General features: G+C 45.2%; 1 protein-coding gene across 3 annotated transcripts in view; it reads left to right on the forward strand.

Moving 5' to 3' along the window:
• The window catches only part of ttc28 (tetratricopeptide repeat domain 28), a 363,296-nt gene that overhangs the window by 268,455 nt on the left and 79,841 nt on the right, over window positions 1-15,000 (forward strand). For all 3 annotated transcript variants that reach the window (XM_079516434.1, XM_079516435.1, XM_079516436.1), the window contains 2 exons: window positions 2,749-3,008; window positions 3,399-3,646. In XM_079516434.1, the coding sequence (XP_079372560.1) occupies window positions 2,749-3,008; window positions 3,399-3,646 (508 nt within the window). The remainder of the gene's footprint in view (window positions 1-2,748; window positions 3,009-3,398; window positions 3,647-15,000) is intronic.

Here is a 15,000-nt window from a genome sequence, read left to right on the forward strand (position 1 = left end):
AAGTGAAAATATATCTATTTCTCCCTGTGGGCGCATCTCCCTCAAATTATTTCTCACTGTATTTCAGCCGTAATGGATGTATATCCCATTTTGACCTGAAATCAGATTCTAAAAATGTGTTCTACATCCTGACAGTTTTCTGAAAAAGCTATGTTTCTATGTCAGTCGTTCTTCTATTTTTCAAAAATAGCAGACCTACAAGCTCGTAGCGCGCCACTCGGTGGCGCGCTATGAGCTTGTAGATCTGCTATTTTTCAATAGCTAGAGCACAACATAATGCTAACACCAAAAGGGGTTCCCGCCCAAAATGGGATAATTCAACTGCATGTGGGCTCCGCTCAATGCATGGTGATCACGCTCAGCTTCTGAGGCATAAATAATAATGTGCCGCAGCTGTGTGTGAACATGCTAGCCGCTTTGTGAGTGGGATTTACACTAGCGAACCGTGACAGCTGGACGCTGCACACGAACGAAGGTGCACGACACGTGTTTAGCGATGTTAAATGGCTCCAGTCGGGCTGTTTTGTTCCAAATTAAAACTTCTTCTCTCTCCCCCTCATCCCCTCACAACATTTATTATAAAGTGCAGTTAGTGTATAGGTCATCCGTTACAAGAGTTTAAGTTTGACTTTCAAGCCATCTTGTTGGCTCTAAACGCCCGCGTGCTGACCTGGGGTTGGGGGGGGGGGGGGGGGGGGGGGGGGTCCGCTCTGGCCTTCATCCCAAGGGTGACTGTCCTCTCCGCTGGCCTGCGTCCAAGCCCCCCTCCCCCCCCCCCCCCCCCCCCCCCGCACCCCACCCACCCACCTCCCCAGCCAGTGGTGGAAAGTAACTAAGTACATTTACTTAAGTACTGTACTTAAGGGTTAGGGTTAGTTTTAATTTTGAGGTATTTGTACTCCACTTGAGTGTTTCCAATACTTTTACTTCTACTGCACTATACATTTCAGAGGCAAATATTGTACTTTTACTCCTCTGCAATTATTTGAAAACTTTTATTTACTAGTTACTTTGTAGATTTTGATTATTTTTTAGTATAGTCGATCATACAAGCTTGTAGATCTGCTATATTTTCAAAAGATTGTTTTATACATTTAAAACTTTAAATGGGACATTCTGCACAATGAGTACTTTTACGTTTGGTACTTTAAGTACATTTTGATACCAATGCTTTTGTACTTTCACTTTCAAGTACAATCCGGATTCTTGCAACAGAGTATTTCTGCATCGCTGATACTCTTACTTAAGAAAACACGTGATTTACCGGTACTTCTTCCACCGCTGCCCGCACCCACCCACCTCCAGGGTGACTGTCCTCTCGGCTGGCTTGCGTCCAGCCCCTGTCCCCGTTCCCCCCCCCCCCCCCCCCCACACACACACACACCTATCCCCAGCTGGAGGACGCAGAGCGGGGGAGGGGGGGGGGACCACGAGGAAGGAGATGCTTTATTAGCGTGGCCCTCTGCGTGATTAATGGAACATCTGTCTACGCGCAGACAGCTGCCCCCAATTCCCAGCTGTTTACCCTCTGTATAAACAGCTAATAAGCCCTACGGTGAATGCGTCACTTTGGAGGTCACGTCTGTGCTTTTTCAAAGCTTCAGTTAGCTAGCTGCTACGTGATGTAGACGTTGGAGACCGCCGTGTTGCACTTTCACTCTGTGCACCGTGTGCGTGCTCTGCTCTCTCTCTCTCTCTCTCTCTCTCTCTCTCTGTAGTTTTATTTTCACAGGTGGACAGCGCGGACGGTGAGAAAATGTTGCGGGGAGAGAGAGATAAGAATGCAGGAAAGAAAAATATGTTCTCCTCGCTGTTGCTTTGGGTTGAGAGACTCGAGGTCTTCCTTTTCAGGCATAATCTAGATGGGGGAGAATCAGCTCTAGTGTGAAGCTATAATCCACCCCCAGTCCCAGTACAACCCACACACACACACACACACACACACACACACACACACACACACTCGATTAGCCGCGGCTTTGTTCCGTCTGTGGTGGCGCGGCATGAAGCGCGATTGCAGAGGGCAAACTGTCGCCACGGGGCCGATAAGCATTCTGGGTTTACCCCCTTTCTGTCTCCTGATGGACGATTTGTTGTTTGGTCTCTGAGAAATATCGGCTCCAGAGAGATTTGTTGCTTTTGATCTTATCCGCCGATACATTTTCATTTGACACGTTTGATGCAGTAAAGGAACGTCGAAATGTGGCTGGGGAATCCAATCCGGGATACATGAGCCAGTGGTTCCCAAACTTTTTAGCCCGTGACCCAAAAGAGAAATTACGGTAGATGTTTGCCCAGGACCCAAACTAGTGAAAATAGCCGATCTACAAACTCACAACACATCGCTTTGCGCCACGCTGTGAGCTTGTAGATCGGCTATTTTCAATACTTCTTGTTTTCTAATTAATGGAATTTCTCAGATTTTTCTTTCATTTCTCCATGAAATTACAAAAAAACAAACAACATAGGATTTGTTTTTAATTCATGATTTGTCTTCCTTTCTTAGGAATGTTTTTTGAAAATGTTTTGAAATAATAATATTTAAAAACATAAAATATAAAGGGACCCATCAAAATGTGTCCGCGACCCACAAATGGGTCCCGACCTACCAACTGCTTGGGAAATAGTGGCACATAAGCAACAAAGTTTACGTTTATTCTTCTGATGTATTCCTTCCCGTACCCATATAGCTTGCGGCTTTTCTCACCCACTCGTTCTCTCTCTGTCTACCCCTCTCTGTCCACACAGGCGGCCTCCTTGGCGCTGAGCAGCCTGGGGCACGTGTACACGGCCATCGGGGACTACCCCAACGCCCTCGCCAGCCATAAGCAGTGCGTGCTGCTCGCCAAGCAGTCCAAGGACCAGCTGTCGGAGGCGCGGGAGCTGGGCAACATGGGCGCCGTCTACATCGCCATGGGGGACTTCGAGAACGCCGTCCAGTGCCACGAGCAGCACCTGGGCATCGCCAAGGTGCTGGAGAACAAGCGCGAGGAGGCCCGCGCCTACAGGTACAATTCTATATAAGTTTAGTTTAGAAAGGTGCAATAGTGCGAGAAGAGGGCGAGGGGGAGGGCTAGCGTTTTCCTTTGTCGTGTTTCGAACGGATAAGAACTAGAGCGAAACGGAAAACGCTAGGTCCCCTGCCCTCTACTCGCACTATTATGCCCAAATTGCACCTTTCTAAACAAAATTTGTTGTATATATGGAACATAACCTACCGTGAAGCTGTTCACAAAAAGTTTACCTAACTTTGCTACTACAGGGAAAACATGCACATGTACATAATGTTACTCATGCTGCTGCATTGTCTGAAGGAAGCCAAACTAAAAACACGTTTTACTCTTACGTATACCTGTACATGTAACAATAAAAGTACAACCTTGAACCCCTTTGAACAGCAACCTGGGCAGCGCCTACCACTACCACCGCAACTTCGACAAGGCCATGTCGTACCACACGCACGTGCTGGAGCTGGCCCAGGAGCTGGAGGAGCAGTCCATCGAGATGAGGGCGTACGCCGGGCTGGGCCACGCCGCCCGCTGCATGCAGGACCTGGAGAGGGCCAAGCAGTACCACGAGCAGCAGCTCAAAATCGCCGAGGGCCTCAAGGACAGGGCCGCGGAGGGACGGGCCTCCTCCAACCTAGGTACGTACGGATGTATGTGTGTGTTAGGGGCGGGACCATATATCCATATCGTGATATATCGCGGTATATATTGCTTATATCGTATGGTCCTCCCAATATCGTTATATTGATGACTTAGTACTAGTAGTATCAGGCTACGCTTTGTAGTGGGCAGTTGTGGACAAGTTGCAAAGTTGCCGTCAGTGTTTTACTGTTTGGAGGAGGCAAGATTCATGTATTTATTGGCCAGTTTGTGACACAAAACAATCTTTTAAGATTTTGGAATAAATACATAATTCCAGCCTTGGTTCTTTTTTTCATTTCAGTTACAGATATCGTTGATGAAATCTCTTGCATTATATTGAATATCGCCATATCGCATATATATCGAACATGGTGATGTTATCGTTATCGAGGGCCTAATATCGCCACAGATATCGTATTGTGAGTTACCCATATCGGCCCACCCCTAGTACGTGTGTATGTGTGTGTCTGTCTGTCTGTCAGAATACTGATATAGCAGATCTACAAGCCTTACGACGCGCCACAAAGTATATATGTAATAACTATGACAGGCCTATAGTGTATGTATATCTTGTTTATACTGTAAGAGTAGCCACTATAAACCCTGCAGAACTAGAATCTGCTGTTTGAGTGTCAGCCACAGACCCCCCCCCCCCCCCCCCCTTCCGGGATTCTGTCTTTTGTGACCCTGGAAGTCGAGGACAATGTAGGGGGCGGAGCTTCACGGAGCGTCACCAGAGCTGTGTTTGGTGTCGTCGTCCTCCGGGATAAGGAAGCACCTGGCCGTTAGAAAGTGAATGTCTCAGTTGGGATAGAGAAGAGGTAAATGTTTACTGCGTGTTTGCTCCAGCACGGAGGTTGAATTTACATTTGTCCGCCGCGGTGCCGACGAGCCGGGTCGCTTCCTCACAGCCAGGGTCTGTGTGGACAGGATATGATGAGAGGGTGAAGAAGGGGTCATGATTCAACCCGTGAGAATATTTACTCAGGGTTTGAAGGTGTGTTGTGCCAGATTTACAAATAAAAGGTTATTATATAACCTTTATTTTTCCACCGGTTTTACGCTTCCTATTCTGAGCACATCCTCTCTGTTGCACTGCTAATGTTCTCTCTCTCTCTCTGCTTTTGGCTACATCCCAGTATGGGTGTTATTATTATTATTATTATTATACATGAGCTGTTTAATTAATAGGTTGTTCTGAGGATGTCTTGGTTCTTAAGAGCTGGGTGCTCGCTCTTGCTTTTGGGACATTTTAATAAGGAACACTGCAGAATCTGAATTTAACACACAATTTATAAAAACAACAACAGACGACGACATTCTAAAACTAACACATGCTTCTTTTAAAGACCTCTTTCACACCAACCCAGACTGGCTGTGACTGCGTGTAATTTCATTTTTTTTAACCCAGTTTTTTGGATGCCTTGGTCAAGACTGATAAGAAATCCCATCGGACTATTTATTTTGTGCATGGGCCTCAACAGTACCCTCCAAAGGTGGCTCAGGGGTAGAGTTCCCGGATGGTAACCGCAAGGTCGCCAGTTCGAACCCGGGCTCCCCCAGAGTTAGTGTCGAAGTGTCCTTGAGCAAGACACTGAACCCCAAATTGCTCCTGATGTGCTGGTTGGTACCTTGCATGGTTTCTGCCGCCATTGGTGTATGAATGTGTGTGTGAATGTAATGCACAATCTATGTAAAGCGCCTTGGATAAAGGCGCTATATAAATGCACCATTTACCATTTACCATTTTATGTTGCGTGGCGTGTTCTATATCCGTTATATGATAGACACATATAGCAGGTGATGAAGTACAAGGTCATTCCATTGGAGGACAGAGAATAAGACCCCGCACCGCAAAAAACAAAAGCTTTAATTGAACTCTGAGACTGTGAAAATGGAACCCTTGCGGGATTTGTGCGATCGAGGGAGGCAGTGCCAACGTGTAACGCGCTCTATCACTGGATAAAATTAAGCCCATAAAAAAAGCTTTTCGGTTTTCATGGGAAATCTCCTTCCTCGTATTACTCTTCTCTACACCGCTCCCCACCCCCCACCCCCCTCCACTGGCCAAGACTTAATCAAATCTAGAAAATGAATCCTCAGCTGAAGATAAATAAAATGAGATGGCGAGGAAATTAACTATACGATCAGGTCTTCTGATTGCAACTTAAAATGTAATTATTGTAGCCTTTTTTTGAAGCCCAGGTTCTCACAGCCAAATTTCCACCCAGCCAAATGAAATGATTAGCGAGGTAACCTTGAGCGTGACCGGCTAATATAGTGATAAAAGACGGCGCCAGAATAAAGGTGTCCTGACCTAGTGGATATTCAGCACCCCACAAGGTATACGACACCATCGATTCCACTGCGTTTGACACCCAATAAATCCGAGACAGCATCCGTGTCATTTTTTAAAATTTAGCGTTGGCTATTCAAAAATAGCAGATCTACAAACGCGTCACTTTGTTGCAGTGCTGCGAGCTTGTGCGTCATTTTTGAAAGATCTTCAATATTTTTCTCTTTCTCTTCTGAGGGGTCTCCCTGACACAAAACATTTTCACATGGGGGGGTGCATGGTGGGGGGTCCACGGCCAAGCATATATCAATTTAGGCTAGGGGGTCCTCCTTGGCACATACAAGTTTGAGAACAAGGCATTCTGAGGCATTTGTCGAATGGGCCTCAGGTCTTAATGGGAGTCCAATGACTTACGATGGCCATCAAGCTGTTGTAAAGCCGACAATAATGGACAAGTAAGTGGCATAATGGTTCCTCGCAGGTGAATTATTCTTTCTGCTAATGTAAGAGCACCGAGCGGGCTTAATCATCCAAACATAAATTGACGTTGTCCTTTGACCCGCCTGGCGGTCACGCCACGGTGTCTGCTTTGCTCTCAGTGTCGGGAAGAAAAAAAACCCACACACTGATATTTCGGGGAATAATAACTGGTCGTCGTAAAACAACTCCTCCGGCTGAAGACGTTTACGACGCTCCGCGTCAGTTTTATTGCGACGGGTTATGTGTTTCGCGCGGCACGTCTTTGTCTCGACGAGGCCCGGCTGGCACTGTGTGACGCCATGACTGCCTCACGCTGCAGTCTGAGGCCCGGCTGGCACTGTGTGACGCCGTGACAGCCTCACACTGCAGTCTGAGGCCCGGCTGGCACTGTGTGACGCCGTGACAGCCTCACACTGCAGTCTGAGGCCCGGCTGGCACTGTGTGACGCCGTGACAGCCTCACGCTGCAGTCTGAGGCCCGGCTGGCACTGTGTGACGCCGTGACAGCCTCACGCTGCAGTCTGAATGAAGGAGCTGTCATTCAGACCTTGGGCTATAGGGCGGCTGTGGCTCAAGAGGTAGAGCAGGTCGTCCAATGATCCATGGGTCGGCGGTTCGAATCCCGGCTCCTCCTGGCTACATGTCGAAGTGTCCTTGGGCAAGACACTGAACCCCAAATTGCTCCCGATGTGCTGGTTGGTACCTTGCATGGCTTCTGCTGCAATCGGTGTATGAATGTGTGTGTGAATGGGTGAATGTAATGCACAATCTATGTAAAGCGCCTTGGATAAAGGCGCTATATAAATATAAATTTATATAAATTTACCATTTACCATTTAGGGCAGTGGTTCCCAAAGTGGGGTCCGGGGACCCCTAGGGATCCTTGAGAGAGTTCCAGGGGGTCCCCAGCTAAATGATAATTAGAAAGCAAATGAACCCTTATGATAATTGGAAAATGAGAACTTGTATAACCCCGGAGAAAGTAAATACATTTGATCCTAACATTCCTGATTTATGTTATAAATGTAGTGATCATAAAGGTACACTATTCCATTGCTTATGGGAATGTGAGGAGATTAAAACATTCTCGAGGTCTGTGGTCCATTATGTCTGTCAGATTACATCAGGTCCAGTTCCTCTCTGTCCTAAATTATGTATCAGTATTTATCGTCATCCGAACGCGTCACATATCCCACTCTGTCCGATGGAACCCCTGTATTAAAAGTCTTAAAACGTATTTAAAACGGCAAATTGGGGGCACGGTGGCACAGTTGGTAGTGCTGTCGCCTCACAGCTAGAAGGTCCTGGATTCCTGCACGGGACGCTGTGGGTGCTGGCGGCGTGTTTCCTCCTCCACGTCATCAGTGCCCACACCCGAGACGTTTCGGCGAAAGGGCCTTTCTGTGTGGAGTTTGCATGTTCTCCCCGTGTCCCCTAGGGTAGGTACCCTCACAAAAAACATGCAGTAATCCTGGTCTCTAAACTGCCTCCCCCTGGCCAGCCGGGGTGCCTGATGGAGGGGAAAGGAACTGGTTGGAATAACGTGTTCCTTCCACGCGCTACGTCCAACCGGAGAAAACTCCCCCCTGTCAGGTGTAAAGGAGCAACTTCGACACTCGGGCATGAAGGAAGCATGAGTTCAAGTCCGTTGCTCTCCCCATGTCCACCATATATGGGGACTAGGTTGGCGGAGGGTGTGTAGAGCCCAGGATCACATTAGATAATTGACACAGGGGTGAAAAATTGTTTAAGACTCGCCCGCGGCCCTCGACATGCGTTGCCGGTTAAAACTCACCCCTCACCCGTGGCTTGGGTTTTGGTTAGGGTTTGGGGTAGGGTGTCGGACTGTTAGTACGTCGGAACAAACATGCGCCCGTGTGCGTGAGCGTGCGTCTGCATCGCTTAGTCCTCCGGGCCACGTTGACCAGTGGAACACACACCACCTCACCGCTGGTGTAAAACAGTGGTTCCCAAACATTTTCACGTCAAGGACCCCCAAATTGAAACTAATTAGTCCGCGGACCCCCATTAGAAAAGATATGCCATGCAGGGACCCCCTAAGAGGAGATGTTTACAGCTCTAGCAGTGATTCTAAACCATTTTAATTTCAAGGACACTCAGTTTGGCATTAGGCTACGGACCCCCATTTAATGGCATTTCTATCTCTGGGACCCCAATGTATATTGTAAAATCAATGTTAATTTAACTTGTGCAATGTGTACATTTGTGAGTTAACACCTTGAGGGCCCGGACCTATTTAATCCATTAATAAAATGTGCCCATCATTTATAGCGCCCGGACCACTTTTACCGGCGCACCGGAAGTTGTTGTGAATGTCTGTGTATAGCAGCTAACAATAGCCACACCACTCTAGTCGATCGACAACAACGGGAGGTAAGAATAAATCTATCGCGACTAGCGACTGGACCGCGGAGCGCCGTCTAACACAGGATCTTTTTTCATAATTAGACGGGATGATTTAGATTGCGAGTTATGAACGTTTTAAGATTTTCGTTTTCGTCCGCTAAACAGGCAGGGAACATTTTCGATGACGTGTCACTGTTGTGCAACACCGAGGATTGGGCAACAAGCGCCCCTAGGCTTTGATATCATTAATCTCCGTCCCATTTATCAATCTCCGTCTGGGGCACTTTACCATGAACTTGAACTTGACGGTGATCTCTGTCTGGGGCCTCTAAACTGTTAACAGACCCATAATTTGGTTCTAAACTATATCATTTAGCTGGGGACCCCCTGGAACTCCCTCAATGACTCCTGGGGGTCCCTGGACCCCACTTTGGGGACCACTGGTGTAAAGTAACTAAGTACGACTTAGGCGACTGTGGGTCAAGAGGTAGAGCAGGTTGTCCAATGATCCATGGGTCGGCGGTTCGAATCCCGGCTCCTCCTGGCTACATGTCGAAGTGTCCTTGGAACCCCAAATTGCTCCCGATGTGCTGGTTGGTACCTTGCATGGCTTCCGCCGCAATCGGTGTGTGAATGGGTGAATGTAATGCACAATCTATGTAAAGCGCCTTGGATAAAGGCGCTATATAAATGCACCATTTACCATTTACCATTTTACGTACATTTACTACAAGTACTGTATGTACTTAAGTACAATGTTGAGGTACTTGAGTATTTCTAATTTTCCAATACTTTTACTTCTACTCCACTACATTTCAGGTCCAAATATTGTACTGTTACTCCACTACATTTATTTATACAAACCATACACTAACCACTTCGGCCATTGAAAATAGCCGATCTACAAGCTCACAATATGTCGCCCTCACCCTCACAACCACGTTGCACCAGTGATCCAACTTATATGGTATGGAGTCTCTATCTGTCGGACCTTGTCCCTTTTATGCATGGGCATACACTACATGCCAGTCAATGTGTTAAATAAAGAAATCACACCCGTGTGAAGTGAGGGGTGCTCTTATCATCGTAGGCCTACATCATCATGACATAACATGTCTATTTGCTCAGACACTATGACGTAAAATTGTCCATTCCTTGTCAATGGGAATTTATTCTTTGTGTAGGACAAAAATAGCCGATTTGCTCACATGACGTAAATTCTCCATTCATTGTCAATGGGAATTTAATGTTTGACGTAAATTCTGAAGTGGCCTGATGTCACAGGATGTCACAGGACTGACACAAACACTCAAAACTGGCCATTCATTGTCAATGGCATTCAATGGATCAGCGTTTTTGCATCGTCATTGGACGATGCAAAAACGCTGAACCATGCCTTTTTTCTCGGCTTGATTACTGAAATGCACTTTTTTCTGGACTGCCAAAGAAAACAACTGACAGATTACAACTTGTCCAAAATGCGGCAGCCAGAGATTTAACTAAAACTAAGATGAGAGAATACTCCAGTTTTAGCTTCACTGCATTGGCTTCCGGTTGTTTTTAGGATTGATTTTTAAATTATTTTACTTGTTTATAAAGCTCTCAATGGTCTCGCACCTTCCTACCTACATGACTGCCTGCCTAAATATGTCCCAAACCGCCCCCTCAGGTCTTCCACTGCTGGCCTGCTCGCTGTGCCTAAAAATGGCTACTAAAAAACACGGTGAAGCAGCTTTCTGCTTCTACGGGCCGACGGCGTGGAACAAACTTCCACTGTACCTTCGACAGGCAGCCTCTGTAGACATTTTTAAAGCACAGCTCGAGACTTACTTCTACACTCTTGCTTTTAATGTATATTTTCCTTGTTATTCATGTCCTCACTGTATTGCATTGCTGCTATAATTTTAATGTTTTATGCTTTTTTTTCCTCCTTTTCTCCATTGCTCTGTAAAGCACTTTGAGCTGCATTTCATGTCATGAAAGGTGCTATACAAATAAAGTTGTATTATTATTATTATTATTATTATTATTATTATTATTATTATTATTATTATTATTATTATTATTATTATTATTATTATTATTATTATTATTATTATTATTATTATTAGTAACACTCAAAACTGGGCACTCATTGTCAATTGCATTCAATGTTTGTGTTTACACAAAACCCTCAAATAAACAAGATCACTTTTTTCCACCACTGCCTGTTGCTGCTGCCTGGTATGGACAATTCAGCCAGAGTTGGCACAGAGTTGGCTCAGGGTTGGCACAGGGTTGGCACTTGTGAGGCCACGGGGAGTTCAGTGCCTACTGCCTACCAGTCTCGGTGAAGTCGTTTTGCACCTTTGACCTTGTTGCCTATTTTCCCTCGCCCCCCATTCTATGCCTGGCCTGAGACGAGATTCAAGCTTGTAGCGCGACATTCGGTGCCGCGCTACAAGTGTGTAGATCTGCTATTTTTCATTAGCTAAAGTATAAAATAATGGTTAGGGTGACACAGATGCGTTGTAGATCTTAATGGGCTAACCCTCACTCGCTCCCTCCCTCTCTCTGCGCACCCCTAGTGATTGTAATCTGCGGCTGTCAAGCTCCCTGTAATTGAAACTGACTTGATGAATCGCTTAATTACCTTTAATAGCTGATTGGAGAAGAGCTGAATAATGAAGATAACAGGGAATGAAGTGCAGCTCGTGAAGCATCGTTTCTGTAATTACATCGTGTTTCGTTGTTGTTGTTGTTGTTGTTGCTTTTTGTTTGGCAGCGACGGGGCGAACATTTGCGTTCTCATTGTTAAATTAAATTAAATAAAATCAAATGTGTATTCATTTCAGAAGTAATGCTACAGCTTCATTATTGAGAATTTAAATTATAGTTACAATCTGAATAAACGTGTATGGTAGAATTATGTAACTTTAGCACATAGTTAACTAAAACTAACGAAATAAATTAAAATAAAATAAATACAAACATTTTACTCAACTAACTGAATATTGTGAAGTGCTATCTTTTCTTCAGTTTTTATTACACAATACTTACTCTGGCCCTTTTCAATCCTCCACCCGACTTATTTGTCAGGTGCAGGATTGAAAAGGGACGAAAAGAAACCCCTCAAACTAACACTAAAACTAAACTAAAACTAAGCATTGTCACAAAAATAAATACCCGCTCTAAAAACTAACTAATTAGAAAAAAAAGTCATAACTAACTAAAACTAAAGTATAATGAAAAATCCCAAACTATTGTGACCTTGTCTAGCACATCTTACTACGTCAAAGTCAATTTATTAATTTATTGCAACAAATGGAATACAGTTAAAGTTGGCGTTAATGGCTCCGCTCTTTAAGATCTAACGCTATACAAAAACCCTCCAAAGGTACTGTATACAAACAAGAGTGGGCCCATATCAAGACATATAATCAGATTAACTCGAGTCATGCAAACTTTGCATGCATTTTAACATCGAAGCCATAGAACATTGAATTCAGTTTAGAGCCATGCTAACATTGAATTCAGTTTAGAGCCATGCTAACATTGAATTCAGTTTAGAGCCATGCTAACATTGAATTCCAGTTTACTTTAGAGCCATGCTAACATTGAATTCCAGTTCAACATTCAGTTTAAACGTTTAAACTATAAGGTGGTGGCTGGGGTGGTGGTGGAAAGCCTTTTGCCAGCAGCGTTCGCGTTTCGCAGGAGCGTGTGGCAGCAATTGAAAAGTAGAGATTCAGGGCCCTATTATGCGTGTCTTAAGTACCAGGTCTTATTACTTAACTTAAGACCTGGAGGCGTGATCAATGCCATTTGGCTATTCTGAGTGGCCAAACAGCATTGACCACGCCTCCAGGTCTTAAGTTAAGTCATAAGACCTGGTACTTAAGACACGCAAAATAGGGCCCTTAGTGTAGGAGGCAGCCATATTTAAATGGGTCGCCTTGTTGAGGGAATGAGGTGTGATTGCTGTGTAGGGAAGCTAACATTGAATTCCAGTTCACATCAGTAGTACTCATGCTTCTTGTCCAACCAAATGACTAACTAACTGCACTGCATATAAATGCAGTATATTGCACTAGAGGTTATGGCAGCGAGAAGTTGTAAGAGAAGCAGGAGAGAACTTTCTTTTTATTGTGCCCTCTCAGCTTGCCTTTAATGATGCGTGCAGTGTGGGCGGAGCAGCGTGTGACATGATAGCTCTGAGGCATGTAGAGCTCTCTGCTACACCAAGACGCCATGCTTTAATATCCAGCTACATACAGTACGATGCCCAGTGGTGACAGCCGTACAGTAGCTTAGCACACTCTGACCCACAAAGGATAATATAAAAATGTTGCATTCCTGTTCCCCCCCATTTATTATTCATTAGCGGGCTAACTCGCCCCCTAGTCAGCAATATGTAATATGTGGGAGAGAACTTGAAGTGGTGGCCTTGCATTCAGCTCATATTTCTGTTACTCATTAAACAGAATCTAAATTGTATTGTCGTCATCGTACAGGCACGCACGCACGCACGCACGCACACACACACACACACACCCACACGATTCACTTCAAAGAGATTTTAATACGTTTGTTTGGAAGCATTGTTTTGTATTGTGTTCTTTTTTTTCTTTTTTCACCCGGTTCATTCATTCGCCTTGCTTAAGTTGCTTTCACCCGCGGCCTCTAAATCACAATTTCTCTTCTTCTTTTTTTTATTGCCTTACCGAGAATTCGTTTGAAACGTCGACGCCATCGGTTAGCGAGGCCTGAGGTGAAGGGCTTAATTAAGCAATCACTCTCCTTGTTTTTTATCCTGTGTGTCCCTGAGGATGGCTGTCTGGTGACGGCGGGAAAGAAAAGCGACAGAAACAGCAGGAATGAGCAGATCACAACACGCCACAGAAGACTGCTCGTACTGCCATCCACCTCTGACTGAGGTAGCAGTGAAATCATATGAAAGCCTGCTTGCTTGGCTGCATTAGCCTGCAGAGGTTTCCTCGTGATTCCCTTTCATAACCCTGGCATCTTATGTAAATGCTACCGCTAATGCTTTTGGCGGTTTCTTCCGTTTAGGAGTCATTTGTGAACACGAACCGGGATGAAAGCGCCCGCAAAATAAGCTCTCGCAGTTTACTGTCAACACATTGCAGTATACACAGTATAAAGGTGTATGTGAGGTTGTATCCTGGACTGGCAATGAAGCTGCTGTATAATGTTAAAATATTGAAGGATCTACAGGGAAATAAAATTATCTCTAGCATTCCGAAATATGAAGAATTCTCTCTTCTGCCAGTCTGCATGGGTTAGTATTTGTCGGTTATGTGAACATGTTTTCTGGGAAAAGCTACACTGTCATTTTCCCATGTAAGTGGATGGGTAATTTTAATGCACTAATAAATTAATTATTAATCAATAAATGGTAAAATCGAAAAAAGGGCTTCGTTTATATTATTTATTTACTCTGTACTTCAGTAAATGTATTTAGTTACTTTCCACTACTGGTCTCCGTCGCTTGCGAGCGCGCGCACACACGCACATGCACACACACGCGCGCACACACACACACACACACACACACACACACACACACACACACACACACACACACACACACACACACACACACACACACACACACACGTTGAGACGTTCAAATGCACTGTGAGGTTGTGTTGATATAAGGAGGTGGAGGAGGAGGCAGATGTCATGTGCGTAGACGGACGGACGGGTGACAGTTGGCGGGGCGAGTGGGGAGGGAGCGTTCAGCCGGGGCAGAGGGGAAGTCAGCTCAGCTGGGGTTGCGAGGCGGCCTCCGTCTGTGTGTGCTTATGTTGGCACACACACACACACACACACACACACACACACACACACACACACACACACACACACACACACACACACACACACACACACACAAGGAAGACAATACAAGGGGACACATGCATGGGATCGATGACCATCAGAAAGCAGGGATAGTTACAGTATTATGAGTCCAATAGTGAAAGATGCAGCCAGATATACAGAACATAATCAACATATACTCAACTATTGTCAAACACCACTAGGAATGGCATCCACATTTTTTGGATTAGCTTGGGCATTCTTTCCGTCATAGCAATGGAGAGCGTCTCATTGAGCCATCTCTTGAAACATGGAGAAGTTGGAGACGTCCAGTTTATCGGTATACATTGTTTTTGGCAGCAACCATACCTGCCTTAAGGATCTG

The sequence above is a fragment of the Electrona antarctica genome, assembly GCF_951216825.1.
Source record: "Electrona antarctica genome assembly, chromosome: 12".
Lineage (NCBI taxonomy): Eukaryota > Metazoa > Chordata > Actinopteri > Myctophiformes > Myctophidae > Electrona > Electrona antarctica.